Genomic DNA, 13123 nt, shown 5'->3' with positions numbered 1-13123 from the left:
ACTGCAAAAATATAGGCATAGAAGGTTTGACGTATTTAACATCTGACTTAAAAAAGAATATATTTAAAAGGAGGTCATCCTTAGCTATTTCCAGCCCGTGTTACTGTATACTGCTATTCCACGTGAGAGACGGAAACAGCATTTTGATCTCTGTGTACGCCACGTTACAGTTTTGATATTATGAATATTTAAATAATACTTGCTGGTAAGCACGGTAAAGAATTTGGCCTACTTGTGAATTTATGAGCTGATGCTTAAATTGACAACTTTTCACCTCACTGGACACTAGGACCCAGCGGAAAACCCATTTGACTGCTCCCTTGCCTGCCGATCGCAGGTCGGCAGACTCCTCCTCATCTCCGGTGTCAAACTCGACATCAGGCTTTGCGCTGAGAATGGTAACTCGTCTTGGAGTCAGCGCGCTCATATCAGTGGGATGCTTCATGGAGATATGTACCTCTCATTGCCCTCTCAGCCTCCAACATGGATTGCAAACCCCTTGTTCTTTTTCTGATCCTCTCTTCATTGATCTGCCTGGGACAACTCACTAACCACCCCTCTAACGAAGGTAGGAAATGTTCACTAAGAGAGGCGAGTGGTGATTTTGCACGAGTGTTTCCAGGATGGTGTGGCGCTAGGTGGTTCTGCCTGGTAGGTGTTCCATCGCTTCTTTAAGGTGGTCCAGGAAGAAACGCTGTTTGCTTCAGACCTGTGTTTTAGGCGTCGGCAGCGAGGAACACGCTTGGAAGAAGTGATTATAACTCATCTGCTGGTGTTTTATTAGTGTATTATACCTAGGAAGAAGACATTAAATAAACCAGCTTACTCGTATTACTTGGTAGAAAAAGCAAATATACTTTTAAATAATATTGTTTACAGGACTTGAATAACGTGTAGTTCTGTAAATGTGAACACCTATTTTATTTACCGGGTAATTAATGGAAGCAGGGGCGTACATTTCTGTAACTTTATAGAGACGGATGACACCAATCTACTCTTAAATGTATATCAAACCAATGCAGTGATCATAATCCCGGTAATCCATGCAGTCCCGGTCATGTTTTAATATTTGTTTTTGTAATTTAGCATGAGAATGATAATAATCTCACAGATAGATAGATGCGTGTATTATTTCCTCACCTTGGTTAATTCTTAATACGTTTCAAACTGTTAAAGTGACATTTCTGCAATGAATTACTGACACACAGACCTCTGCTGCTCATGATAATTGTCAAAGATGAAGTCATAATTTTGACAGCATTCAGCTTCCTATTCATGAGACAGACATACTGTAATAAACAGAAATATATTTTATTAGCTTGTTCATATTTCATTTTTACTTTACTCTGTCTCATAACCGTCCAGACTTTTCTTAACAAACTGAGCTAACGGTAATAAATGTATTACTGCATGCTGTAGTTCAGTCAGTATGTAAAACATTCCCACATGGATATTAGATTGGTACAAACTTGCCAGTAAGAACAAAGCTCTTGTTTAAAACAATGAATTTGTTATTAGCTAAAATAATCAGTTGAAAATTTGTTATTTTATGTCATGTTTTTAAAGCTAGGGGAACCTTTAGAATACAACAGGGGCCGAGCTGTGAATATAAAGCTGCATTTTGTGCTTTGTTTGAATCCCGTGCCATCTGTAATACGTAGTTGTAGGGATGCTGTATAAATATATGAAGTAATGTATAATACACGATTGATCTGTTAGATTGGACCGAAACCAGTTACATGTTAAACTATAAAAATAGACGTTATATTGTCTTTTCTGGTTTATACTGTTGATTTCTGTTTTATTTTTTAGAAAACTCTGTTCTGGTTCTTTTTAAAAACATTAGTAGTTCATGACCCCAGGCTTTTGTTAGAGTTCTGCTCTGTTTAAAATATAATCTTTACTACAATATGTGACTTATAATTCTGATATCCAGATAAAATGTTAAACAGAAGGACCTACTGGTTTTGGAGAATAAAATTTCCCACTAGCATCTATAATGCCGTGTTTTATCATTTCCCTTCTCGCTTATTTTTTGTGTTGATAATTAAAGCCTCAATATAAAACCTAACATTTAAAAATTAAACAATTAAAAAGTTTATTGCGGATAATCGAATATAGATTTTGTAAAATTATTATACAAATATACCAAAATATATGGAGAGATTACAGTATTTAATACAGCTGTAAAACAAGTGTACTTTTACTTCTTGTCAGAAAATTGAGTTACAAGAACGGATCTACTGCTGTCTGTGCAGAGCGGCAGACACACATTACAGTCACATACCTGACAGCCTATTGCCATAACAAGCAACAGCTTATGAGTCTTATTCATTGCGCTAATGGGAGTGATCTGAAAAGAAAATCACTCCATTTAAACATTCTTATCAGTAAACATATAACATTGCCTTTAAAACGCATGTGCTTTTAGTGTTGATTGGATTTAGTGATTGACTTAAACAGGGAAGCAACTAAGATACCATGGTACAACTATATAATAAATACTAAATGGACTTTGGGGCTTGTTTCCACGGAAATAGAAAAACAAAATGATATTTATTGTGATAGTTCCTTATTGCTCATTTCCAGTTTATATTTTGGAATTCAGCCTGGCATATTATGTAGTTTATTTGAATTGCGTTGCCTTGCTGGAAGCCATAGTTTAATTCATCTGTTGTGCTGCATTATAGATTCAATTCCAGTGGATTGAAAATGGGAGAGTGTTTCATATCATCTGTGGTGTGTAGGGGAATGGGAGAATACTGCTGCCGACCTTCATTCTTGTGCAGTAATAAATAATACCTATACTCTTTCTGTAGAGGAGTCTGGAGAGACTTCATTTTGCTATCTAATAAATCTCACAAGTTAACACTTGACCTGAGTCACTAAAGGCAGCTAACAGCACAATTTGTTTTAGGTTTTATGCACTGCCTGAATTGCTTTAATAATAGTTTGATTGCATTGGCAGGAACGCCTTTAGGCACCTGAAAATACCAAAAAGTATTTCAGATAATATCAGAGATCAATATGAACTTGGGGCTTATATTACAAGGGCACAACTGAGGGAAAGAAAAATGCCAAGCCCTTTTTTCAGTACCCTGCTCATTGAATAGTCAAATAGAACTGGAGTAGCCTTTAATTGCATCTGCCTGTCATCTAGAATTTTTTTTTCTACATAATTGACGGCTGTTTGTCTTGAACAAATATATGGTTATGTTATACATGTCATTCTATGTGTTCACATTGGAATTTGATATGGCATTGCACTGCAATGGAACCACTGTAATTGCAGCTGCTACCAGTGATCCTATATACTTTCTGAAGAGAATATTATTATCAACACTATATTACGTTTTGACAGCCATGTGTGTGACATATGTATACTTTCACATTTAAGTTCTGCCATTTTTAAATATATGATGCATTTTTATATTATGGTTATTGTTTCCAGCACACAGATGTCATACATCCTCTCATTAGTTGACAGTAGACAAAGACACAACAATATGGTAGGGTAGTATAGTAAAAACACACTCAATTACTATTTGTAGCTGGCAAGTGGAAATATATATATGTGACAATAGGAAAGTTGACACAAATGTAGCCAGTTAGTTGTTTACACACTTTTTTAAATTAACTTTTTCTATAAGTACGGTTTTTACAAGTACGGTAGTTACAATGCAATTTACTAGGTCTTTTGCCGCAGTACAGAGTTTGTACACCCTTTTTTGAATTCATTGTTACTGCGATGTACATTAATTAGTTAATTATTTATCGCATAGGCAAAATATAGGTTTACCATCCAGTATGTATTCCACAGCTACACAATATAAAGGTATGACCTATATACCATATACAAAACCTATACTGAAAACTTTTCTTTCTGTATGGGAGAGACACACACACACTCGCGCATATATATATATATATATATATATATATATATATATATATATATATATATATATATATATATATATATATCACATAGATGTGATCTATTTAAATTAATTAAATAAACATTTACCTATCGTTTTTATTTATTTCTTGATGTTGTTGTGGAACAGCTTGTAAAAGCAACGCAGACCCCCGTTTATGTGATGAGGTTCAGCTGAACTTTCTCACCTCTCAAAATATTCTACCTTTTGTGCAGTGGTGCTTGAGCCAGGGTGCGTGCTGAAAAGTTTAAAAGCAGGCGTAAAGGCTCAAGCGTTGGAGGTCTGTTCCGCAGTGAGCTGTCTGCCTGCGAGTGTCACTGTAGAGCGGCCGCTGATGAACTTCAATAAATACGGGCACTTGGTTACAGCGAGCATGGCAGCACGCAGCGCTTTAAACAGAAAACAGGATTTAGAGATGTTTAGGAAATTATCATTTCCTGTATGACTGTAAGAAAAGAGATAGGCTACTCTTCAATGCAATACAATACAACTTTATGAATTTTTTTTTTTTGTTTATTCTTTATTTTTATTTTATATTAGAATAAGACCAAATAACTTATTGCAATGTCCACAGACAACAGGACACAACCAAAACATACAAACCAAACAAGAATAGATACATAAATAAATAAGAGGAAAGTTTTGAAAAAGAAAAAACGAAAACTGCTTTTTATAGGACGACATCTGCTGTAGGTGTTGTGTGCACACATAAAGTTCAAGGGTTCAGCATAGTTCAAACAGCTATTTATTATATATATATATATATATAATATATTTATATATATTATATAAGATATATATATATATATTATATATATGCACACACCACACACACACACACACACACACACACACACACACACACACACACACACACATATATATATATATATATATATATATATATATATATATATATTATATATATCATAATTATTTGTCATGTGAATATTTAGAGTTTATTTATTTATATGTATTTATTATTGTTAAAAACTTTTTTAAACTAAACGCATGAACAATCTTCAATACGCTTGGTTGTGGTTCTGCGTTGTTCCCAAATTAAATGCCATTAATGTATATTGCAGTTCGCATTTTCTTTGCATTCTCAATGCGTTGGCTTAGCCCATGATGTCTGTTTACAGCAGTGAAACTGATTTATAACGCTTCGTGTGATAACACTATGAGCCAGTAGCCTCTCATTCTGCTCACAGGCTCACCAGCTGCTTCCAGATCAATTCAGCTCCGGACTGCGTTATTTGTGTATCTCCTCCTGAAGGTATTAGACAGCGATAGAGTTGGCTTTCAGGAAGGATTTAGGCCGGTGTGTCTATTGGTTTCTCGAATTTTATTAAGATCTACAAGCTGTTTTAACCTCCATTTAATACACGTCTCAAATGTAAATGTCCTAAAATTAAATCTGTAACCATCTGACCATAACAATACAATCATTGTATTTCAAATACACACATGTATTATTATTATTATTTTATTATTATTATTATTATTTATTATTATTATTATTATTATTATTATTTATTATTATTATCAGTAGTAGTAGTGTTTATATCACAAATTTGTATAATAAACATAGCATCATAGGATCGTCACCATCCTAATCAATGTAATGGTAAAAAACATTAATTTTTTAAAGTGTTTGATAAATTACTGAGGAAAATGTTTGACTCTTAATGTCTAGACTGTTAAAATATATTTATATAATATATAGGATATATATATATATCAGTATATATGATATATATATATATATCAATCTATATATATATATTATTCTATATATAATCTGAAATAGCAGTGTTACTGTATTAAAAATGAGCAAATATCCTAAAAACAATTAAACAAAAAATCAGCGGTCAGTGTAATGATGAAGTTGCTAGTTAGACTGTGAGGGGTTTTGACAATGTGTCGAGTGACGAGAGAACCTTGCAGCACAGTTCCATGGAATAACCTCTTGCACGCACATGTTTAAAATTCCAAATGCCCCCTTGCCCCTCCAGTCGCTCCCTTGCAGCAGCTGTTGTGGGTGATTGATATCAGTATTAACACAACCTTGCATTAACACGTCGTTTCTAGGGAAGCAGCCGCTGTGTTATTCTCAGGGGTGAACAGACTGCTAGCCGTTTGTGTTGTGGAGTCTAAAGTACAAAGCAACGTTTCTGGCCAGGTACTCCAATACAATTACAGCTATGTTTTCAATATACAAAGAATAGATAGTTTGTGTGTTCCGTCCAATATATACAGTTGAATTATCGTCAAAGTTGATATCATATAAAATATGAGAAGTCAGCAGAAGGAATATATATATATATATATTCCTTCTGCTGACTTCTCATATTTTATATGATATCAACTTTATATATATCAACTATATATATAATGCTGTTGTATTCAAGAATTCAGTTTTTGGAAATGCTCAGATTTTTTCTTGTCAAATCAAGAACTGTCAATGTTGCAATACTAGAAATAAACACATTTCTTTATGCTCATGTAAAGACTGACACAGTTCATCATTGTCGGTTTAAATGTAATTTTTTTTTATGAAACGCCTGATATTGATATATTTATCTCAACGGTAACATGGGCCCATATTCACAAAATTCTTTTCAGAAATGTTTTTTTTTTTTATTATTATTCTCATTTTAAAAGCACTGTTTAACCTAAGAGAATGTTTATAAAAACTTCAACAGTCTTCTCATTGTATCTATTTTTTGTTAATCAGAAAAGAGATTTGCCTCAAGCTGATGTTCTTTTTTTCACAGCAAGTTTCCAGTTCTTGACCAAATGAAGTCCGAGCTAGTGCTGGAGAATCAGATCAGAGGAGGCATTGCTTTCAAATCAGAGCTCGGGTTCTATTTACCGCACAGCTTAAACCTCTCGTCAATTACAAGCAATGCTTTATTATCACAGCCTGTAGCTATTACTGTTTTCCAGTCAGTAATTAGTTATCATTAGTAAGTCGCAAAATCTTGCCAAACATCATTGGACCCCGAAACGGCACTGACAGAAATGTAATAGCATCATGGTTTTTGTTTTGCTGCTATGGAAGCATTTCATTTTATTATTTGAATTTGGTATCGGATGGTGTCAGTAATATTGCATCATTATCAAAAGGGTGCATTGCAAATACAAAACAAATACAGGAGCATTCTTGAGTTGTATGTCTCTATACTAATGTAGGATACAGAGCATATTCCACATTAATACGTACAGTAGTAATATAACTAATACAGCACTACCTTAACTAAATAGCAAGAAAACCACAACTGTAACAAGAAAAATGGAATTGAGTGTGGGATCCATTAAACCCAAGGGATCAGGCTACGAGTGATTCAGAGAGAATGTGTGAGCCCAAAAAATACCAAGGCAAGCTGGCTCAGACAGCACTAATGAACTCTGTCACTTATTCAATGGACGTAATGATCTATAGTGGGAAGAGTGCCCGTGGCTTTCAGGTCATTAACTGCCTGGTAAGGACCACCTTCATAGTCATTATTGTTTTAAATATAGTATAACCCCCTTCCACTTTAGCTTGAAGGCATTTCCAGCTGCAAATGCTGCAAGGTGATTATTGCATTCTGCAGTATGTTCTTGCTTAATACATCACTATCAGTACCCGTTTATTGCAGTACTGCAGTTTTTACTGGCGTATACCAGTTTACTGCTGTATTTTTTAAATACTGTTGTAAATAATATTAACCGCAGTAAACACTTCAGAACAGTGTGATCTTTCTGCAGTATTTACAGCACAGAAGTAGCAAACTACATTTTGGTTATCAACTTTCTCAAGATACTGATAACTATAATTGTGAAATGTTGGGAGAGTATGTGTTCTAGAACTGCAGTTAACCCATTATTACAGAAATGAAAATCTCAAGTTGCAGATAATACTGAGGTGCAATGTAACTACTAGCAGCTGCATTGCATTATATAATATACCTTTCTAACTGCACTTTGACTGCAGCTGTCTTTTTATCTGAGGTCACGAATGGCTTTGGATTTGGAGTCAGTGTGTTCAGTACAGTCCTTTCATTGGTGCTGATTGCATTTAGAGGATGCTCATTGTTCTCTATGTAGTTATTATTGTGAAACAAAACTGCTGTTTTAAATGTTCCTGCTAACAGTAATAACTAAGGACCATTTGTAACCAATTTAGCGATTTTTACACTTCTTGCTCCTGAACATCTTACTGTAATTGCACTTAATTGATGACAAATGCAAAGTAATAAATCATCTTAGTACAGCTAAGAAAGGGACCTCAGCATTAGGAAAATGCTTTAACTTCATTTCAGCTTTAAATGTGGTCAACTAGCCCAGTGAAACAGACATGTTTTAAATGAGGAGCACATTGATTATATGCTTAGAGTCACTTACATAAGGTTAAATGGTCTTGGGCAAACTTTGTTGACTACGGAATTCACAGTTTCGGCTCAGTAATGTCTCACTTTGGTTGCACAGTAATTCTGCTGTAATTAAATGGTGCCTTCATCACAGTATGTGAAATACTGCTACAATACCAGGCAATATGAATCTAATGTGAATTGCTCTGTCAGAGTTCTGTAAATATTGAAATAAGGCACTCTGCTAAATATCGAAGGCTAACCATAAAAAATGCAATGTCATATTTTCAGAGAGTTTTCTCCAGTCTTTAATTAACTACATCTTTTAAAGGAGAACAACCCTTATTGACTTCACTAAACTAGTATCAAACATCTACAGCATGTGATTGGAGGTTTGTCAAACTGTCTCGAGTTGTTTGTTTCTTGGGTTTGCACATTACTGTTCAATTGTCGTCTTTCAAAAAAAAGGACTTCATTAAAACTGGAGTAAACGCTTTGAAAATATGGCCTAAGGGTCTTATTCACAAAGCCTAAACCCAGGAGTTTCAAAAGAAAAAGTATTTTTTAATAGTGTTTGTGAAAACATTTTTGAACAGTAATGAAGCCAAGAACATTCTACAACAGTTTCACAAATGTAGCATTATTTACTGCAGGGGTGTTAAATTTTTGAAATAGAAAAAAATTGACCAAGTTACAAAATTCTAGAAAAGTCCACTTGTCCATCTTAAAAATCTACTTGTCCCCTCCGCATCACACAAACACACAAATGCAGATTTTAACTGGTAGGATTTTGGTAGTGAACACAATCAATCAATTAGTGATTACATAAACACATTGCCATGAGATTTACATTTTTTTTTTTTTTAATAATAAAATATTGCACAGATAATCTCATATGTAAGCATTTAATTTCTATCACTATAAACACATTTGTCAGTCTTCATGTTTTAATATTTTCAAATAAATTATTTTTAATTTAGCTTTTAAATGTAATATGATAAATGGCAAATTAGATTAGCAACACTAAAATCGAAATAAAAAAAAATAATCCCTACATTGTTTGCCAGAGATAGTTTGCTGAAAGGCTTCTAAACAGCAAACTTCACTTTTGTTTTTTAAACATCCCAACAAGTGCACATATAACCACAAAGGTTCTACTCCTTAGTGACTATGGTGTTTTTTTTGTTTTTGTTACTTTACTGCTGCATTTCAATGTCAGATTCATGTATTAAGGAAGCAGTATCACTTATCTGCTAATTTACAAAAAGCGCAAATAATACCTGAAGTTTAAAGATCAGTCTGTGTGATATTCATCGTCACAGTAAATAATACGTGAAGTTTAAAGATCAGTCTGTGTGATATTCATCGTCACAGTAAATAATACGTGAAGTTTAAAGATCAGTCTGTGTGATATTCATCGTCACAGTAAATAATACCTGAAGTTTAAAGATCAGTCTGTGTGATATTCATCGTCACAGTAAATAATACCTGAAGTTTAAAGATCAGTCTGTGTGATATTCATCGTCACAGTAAATAATACCTGAAGTTTAAAGATCAGTCTGTGTGATATTCATCGTCACAGTAAATAATATGTGAAGTTTAAAGATCAGTCTGTGTGATATTCATCGACAGTAAATAATACGTGAAGTTTAAAGATCAGTCTGTGTGATATTCATCATCACAGTAAATAATACCTGAAGTTTAAAGATCAGTCTGTGTGATATTCATCGTCACAGTAAATAATACCTGAAGTTTAAAGATCAGTCTGTGTGATATTCATAAATAATACCTGAAGTCAGTCAGTAAATAATACCTGAAGTTTAAAGATCAGTCTGTGTGATATTCATCGTCACAGTAAATAATACCTGAAGTTTAAAGATCAGTCTGTGTGATATTCATCGTCACAGTAAATAATACCTGAAGTTTAAAGATCAGTCTGTGTGATATTCATCGTCACAGTAAATAATACCTGAAGTTTAAAGATCAGTCTTTGTGATATTCATCATCACAGTAAATAATACCTGAAGTTTAAAGATCAGTCTGTGTGATATTCATCATCACAGTAAATAATACCTGAAGTTTAAAGATCAGTCTGTGTGATATTCATCATCACAGTAAATAATACCTGAAGTTTAAAGATCAGTCTGTGTGATATTCACCATCACAGTAAATAATACCTGAAGTTTAAAGATCAGTCTGTGTGATATTCACCATCGCAGTAAATAATACCTGAAGTTTAAAGATCAGTCTTTGTGATATTCATCGTCACAGTAAATACCTGAAGTTTAAAGATCAGTCTGTGTGACGTTCACCATCACAGTAAATAACACCTGAAGTTTAAACATCAGTCTGTGTGATTCATCGTCACAGTAAATAATAGCTGAAGTTTAAAGATCAGTCTGTGCATTGCCAGAGGCTCTAAGGGCAGCCATTTCTGGGTTTCTTTGTAACCAATAGAAGACTTGCTTTTACCCACATCTAGCCAATCATAAACGATAGTGGTGGGACATAAACACTTAATAAAATGTTTGTGTAGGAGTTAGACATCCGCAATTCAGTTTTCAGAAGCTTTCGTTGCTCTCTAGAAATATACCCAGAGTGTTCTTCTAGCAACAGAGCGAACACAGGACAAATAAATAAATTAAAACTATTTGTCCAACGGGCAAAGTATAATGGCAAAACTTGTCCCTCACACAGATCCTGTTGTCTTGGATGTTGGGCGATATGAATTCCACACCCCTCTACTGTGATTAATCCAAATAAATTAAAATAACCAATGAGTTAAAGCTTAATGATATTGCCTGATGGCATTTTGTCAAAGCATTTGCTCTAGTCTGGAATTAAATAAATGCATTTAGTAAATTAGAGACTGGGGAAAATGCTTTAAAAACTGCAAACAGCTTTGGGTGAATGAAGAATATTATCCCAGTCCAGTTTTACACTCTTGACCCCTAGAACCTATACTGGCTTCTGTATTTTTAGCTGCTGGCACTGTGCAAATATTCCCACCTGCTGAGAAGAGGTGCATCGTGTGAGTGGGGGTACCTGCCTGGGGCACTGAACATGTGCTTAGATACAGCTCTGCTTCAAAAATAGCAATGTGCTGGTAAATGATATCTTCTGGGGGCTGAACAGTATCTTTAATTCTGCACAAGGTAGCCTATTTAAAGGCTGGTTGACATGGAGGCAGTGACCTTTTATAAGTCTCAAAGAGGCTCTATAAGATAGCAAGATAAACTTACACAATGTTTTAGTATTCCACTCTCAAGTGTAGAACCCCCAAGAACATTTGGAGCCATGTTTGGAAAACCCTGCAGCTGTTTGTTGGGAAACAGACCTAACAGAAATGATTTTCTAGAACTCTTAATTTGAATTAATTAATACATTCTACTTATCTTTTTGACAGCTACTTAAACTGCTGTAGCATTAATGATATATAACGCCATAGGCATTGCAGAACAGAAAGGTGTCCATTATCACAAATTCGTTAGCGCCCGCTGGGGATGGGGATCAGAGACAGACAGAAGCAGACAAGTTCATAAAAAATTATTAAACGAGAAATGAAAAATAAATTAAAAGCAGTGTAACATATCAGAACTAGAATTGGGTCTCTTAATCTCTAGTAATATTAGGTGTTTGGCTCACAGCAGGGATGGACTCTGTCAGTTATTCACTGGGACTGAATGACCAGGAGTGAAGAGAGCCTTGACTTTCAGGCCATTAACTACCTGTATAGAACCACCGTTATTGTTGAAGTACTGTATTAACCACACTGCCCACTGTAGATATCATGTGTATTTATTTCATGTTGAAGGTTATTGCTGTTATATCTTCTTTAAATTGCCAGTGGATCTTAAAAGCTTGTCCGATTGTAAGCAGTGCAAAGTGATTATATTATTCTGCATTATTTACTTTGATTAATATAGTTTATTGCACTATAAAAAAATACATTACATTCAGTTACATTCTCATTTATTGCAGCATACTGCTGGGCATTTTAAGTATTATAAATGCTGTACATTTTTAATCATTGTAAGTACTGCAGAATACTATAACCTCTCGCCATTATGTACATCATGCAAGTAGTGGACTGCTTTTTGGTTTAACATGATGGTGATCACTCAAATTTTACTTTTGCTTCCGTTAGTGTACTAACTTAGAACTGCAGTTAATGTGTTATTGTAGAAATGATGATCACAAGTTGCAATTACATTAGATGTAGACAGTGCAATACTAAGGTGCAGTGTAACTACTAGCAGCTGCATTGCATTATATAATATACTTTTCTAACTGCACTTTGACTGCAGCTGTCTTTTCATCTGAGGACACGAATTGCTTTGGATTTGGAGTCAGTGTGTTCAGTGCAGTCCTTTCATTGGTACTGACTGATAATGTTCAGAATTCACAAAGTTTTTTACTCCAAAGTGTTACAAAACTAGAAATAAACCAATTCTTCTGCACGCAGTTGGAGGTTAAATGGTTAAAGAGGAGAGCATTGCCTGCATCAGAGAGTGACTGGCCGCGAGGAACTAGTTTAACAGTGCTTGCTCTTATCAACAAATAGATGAGACAAAACTGGTTGTTTTAAAGCATGTGAGCATGTTCCAATAGGACTGAGAGCTGGTGCTGAACCATTAGCTGTTGACCCCAGCAGTTAACACTGATTATATCTGCCCATTTCCAGACTTGAAGTGCCTAGACTGACTTAAATGGCTTTTTACTAGGTTGACATTCTAATTGAAACCAATGGGTATTCCACAATGGAGATTGGATGACACACAGCTTTGAGTGGCTTTGGGAGCCTGTCATTTGAGTGATGAAGTACTGGGC

At 34.6% G+C, this 13123-nt stretch overlaps 1 protein-coding gene across 5 annotated transcripts in view; it reads left to right on the top strand.

The window, feature by feature from the left end:
* The first annotated feature begins 376 nt into the window (after positions 1-376).
* LOC121327953 (ephrin type-A receptor 3-like) overlaps positions 377-13123 on the top strand; it is a 99299-nt gene continuing 86552 nt past the window's right edge. For all 5 annotated transcript variants that reach the window (XM_041272330.1, XM_041272334.1, XM_041272331.1 and 2 more), the window contains exon 1: positions 377-568. In XM_041272330.1, coding sequence (XP_041128264.1) covers positions 484-568 — 85 coding nt within the window. In that variant the 5' untranslated portion in view covers positions 377-483. The remainder of the gene's footprint in view (positions 569-13123) is intronic.

Source organism: Polyodon spathula, chromosome 15, assembly GCF_017654505.1.
Source record: "Polyodon spathula isolate WHYD16114869_AA chromosome 15, ASM1765450v1, whole genome shotgun sequence".
Lineage (NCBI taxonomy): Eukaryota > Metazoa > Chordata > Actinopteri > Acipenseriformes > Polyodontidae > Polyodon > Polyodon spathula.
The sequence above is the reverse complement of the archived record's forward strand: the minus strand, read 5'-3'. Positions and strand labels throughout refer to the sequence as shown.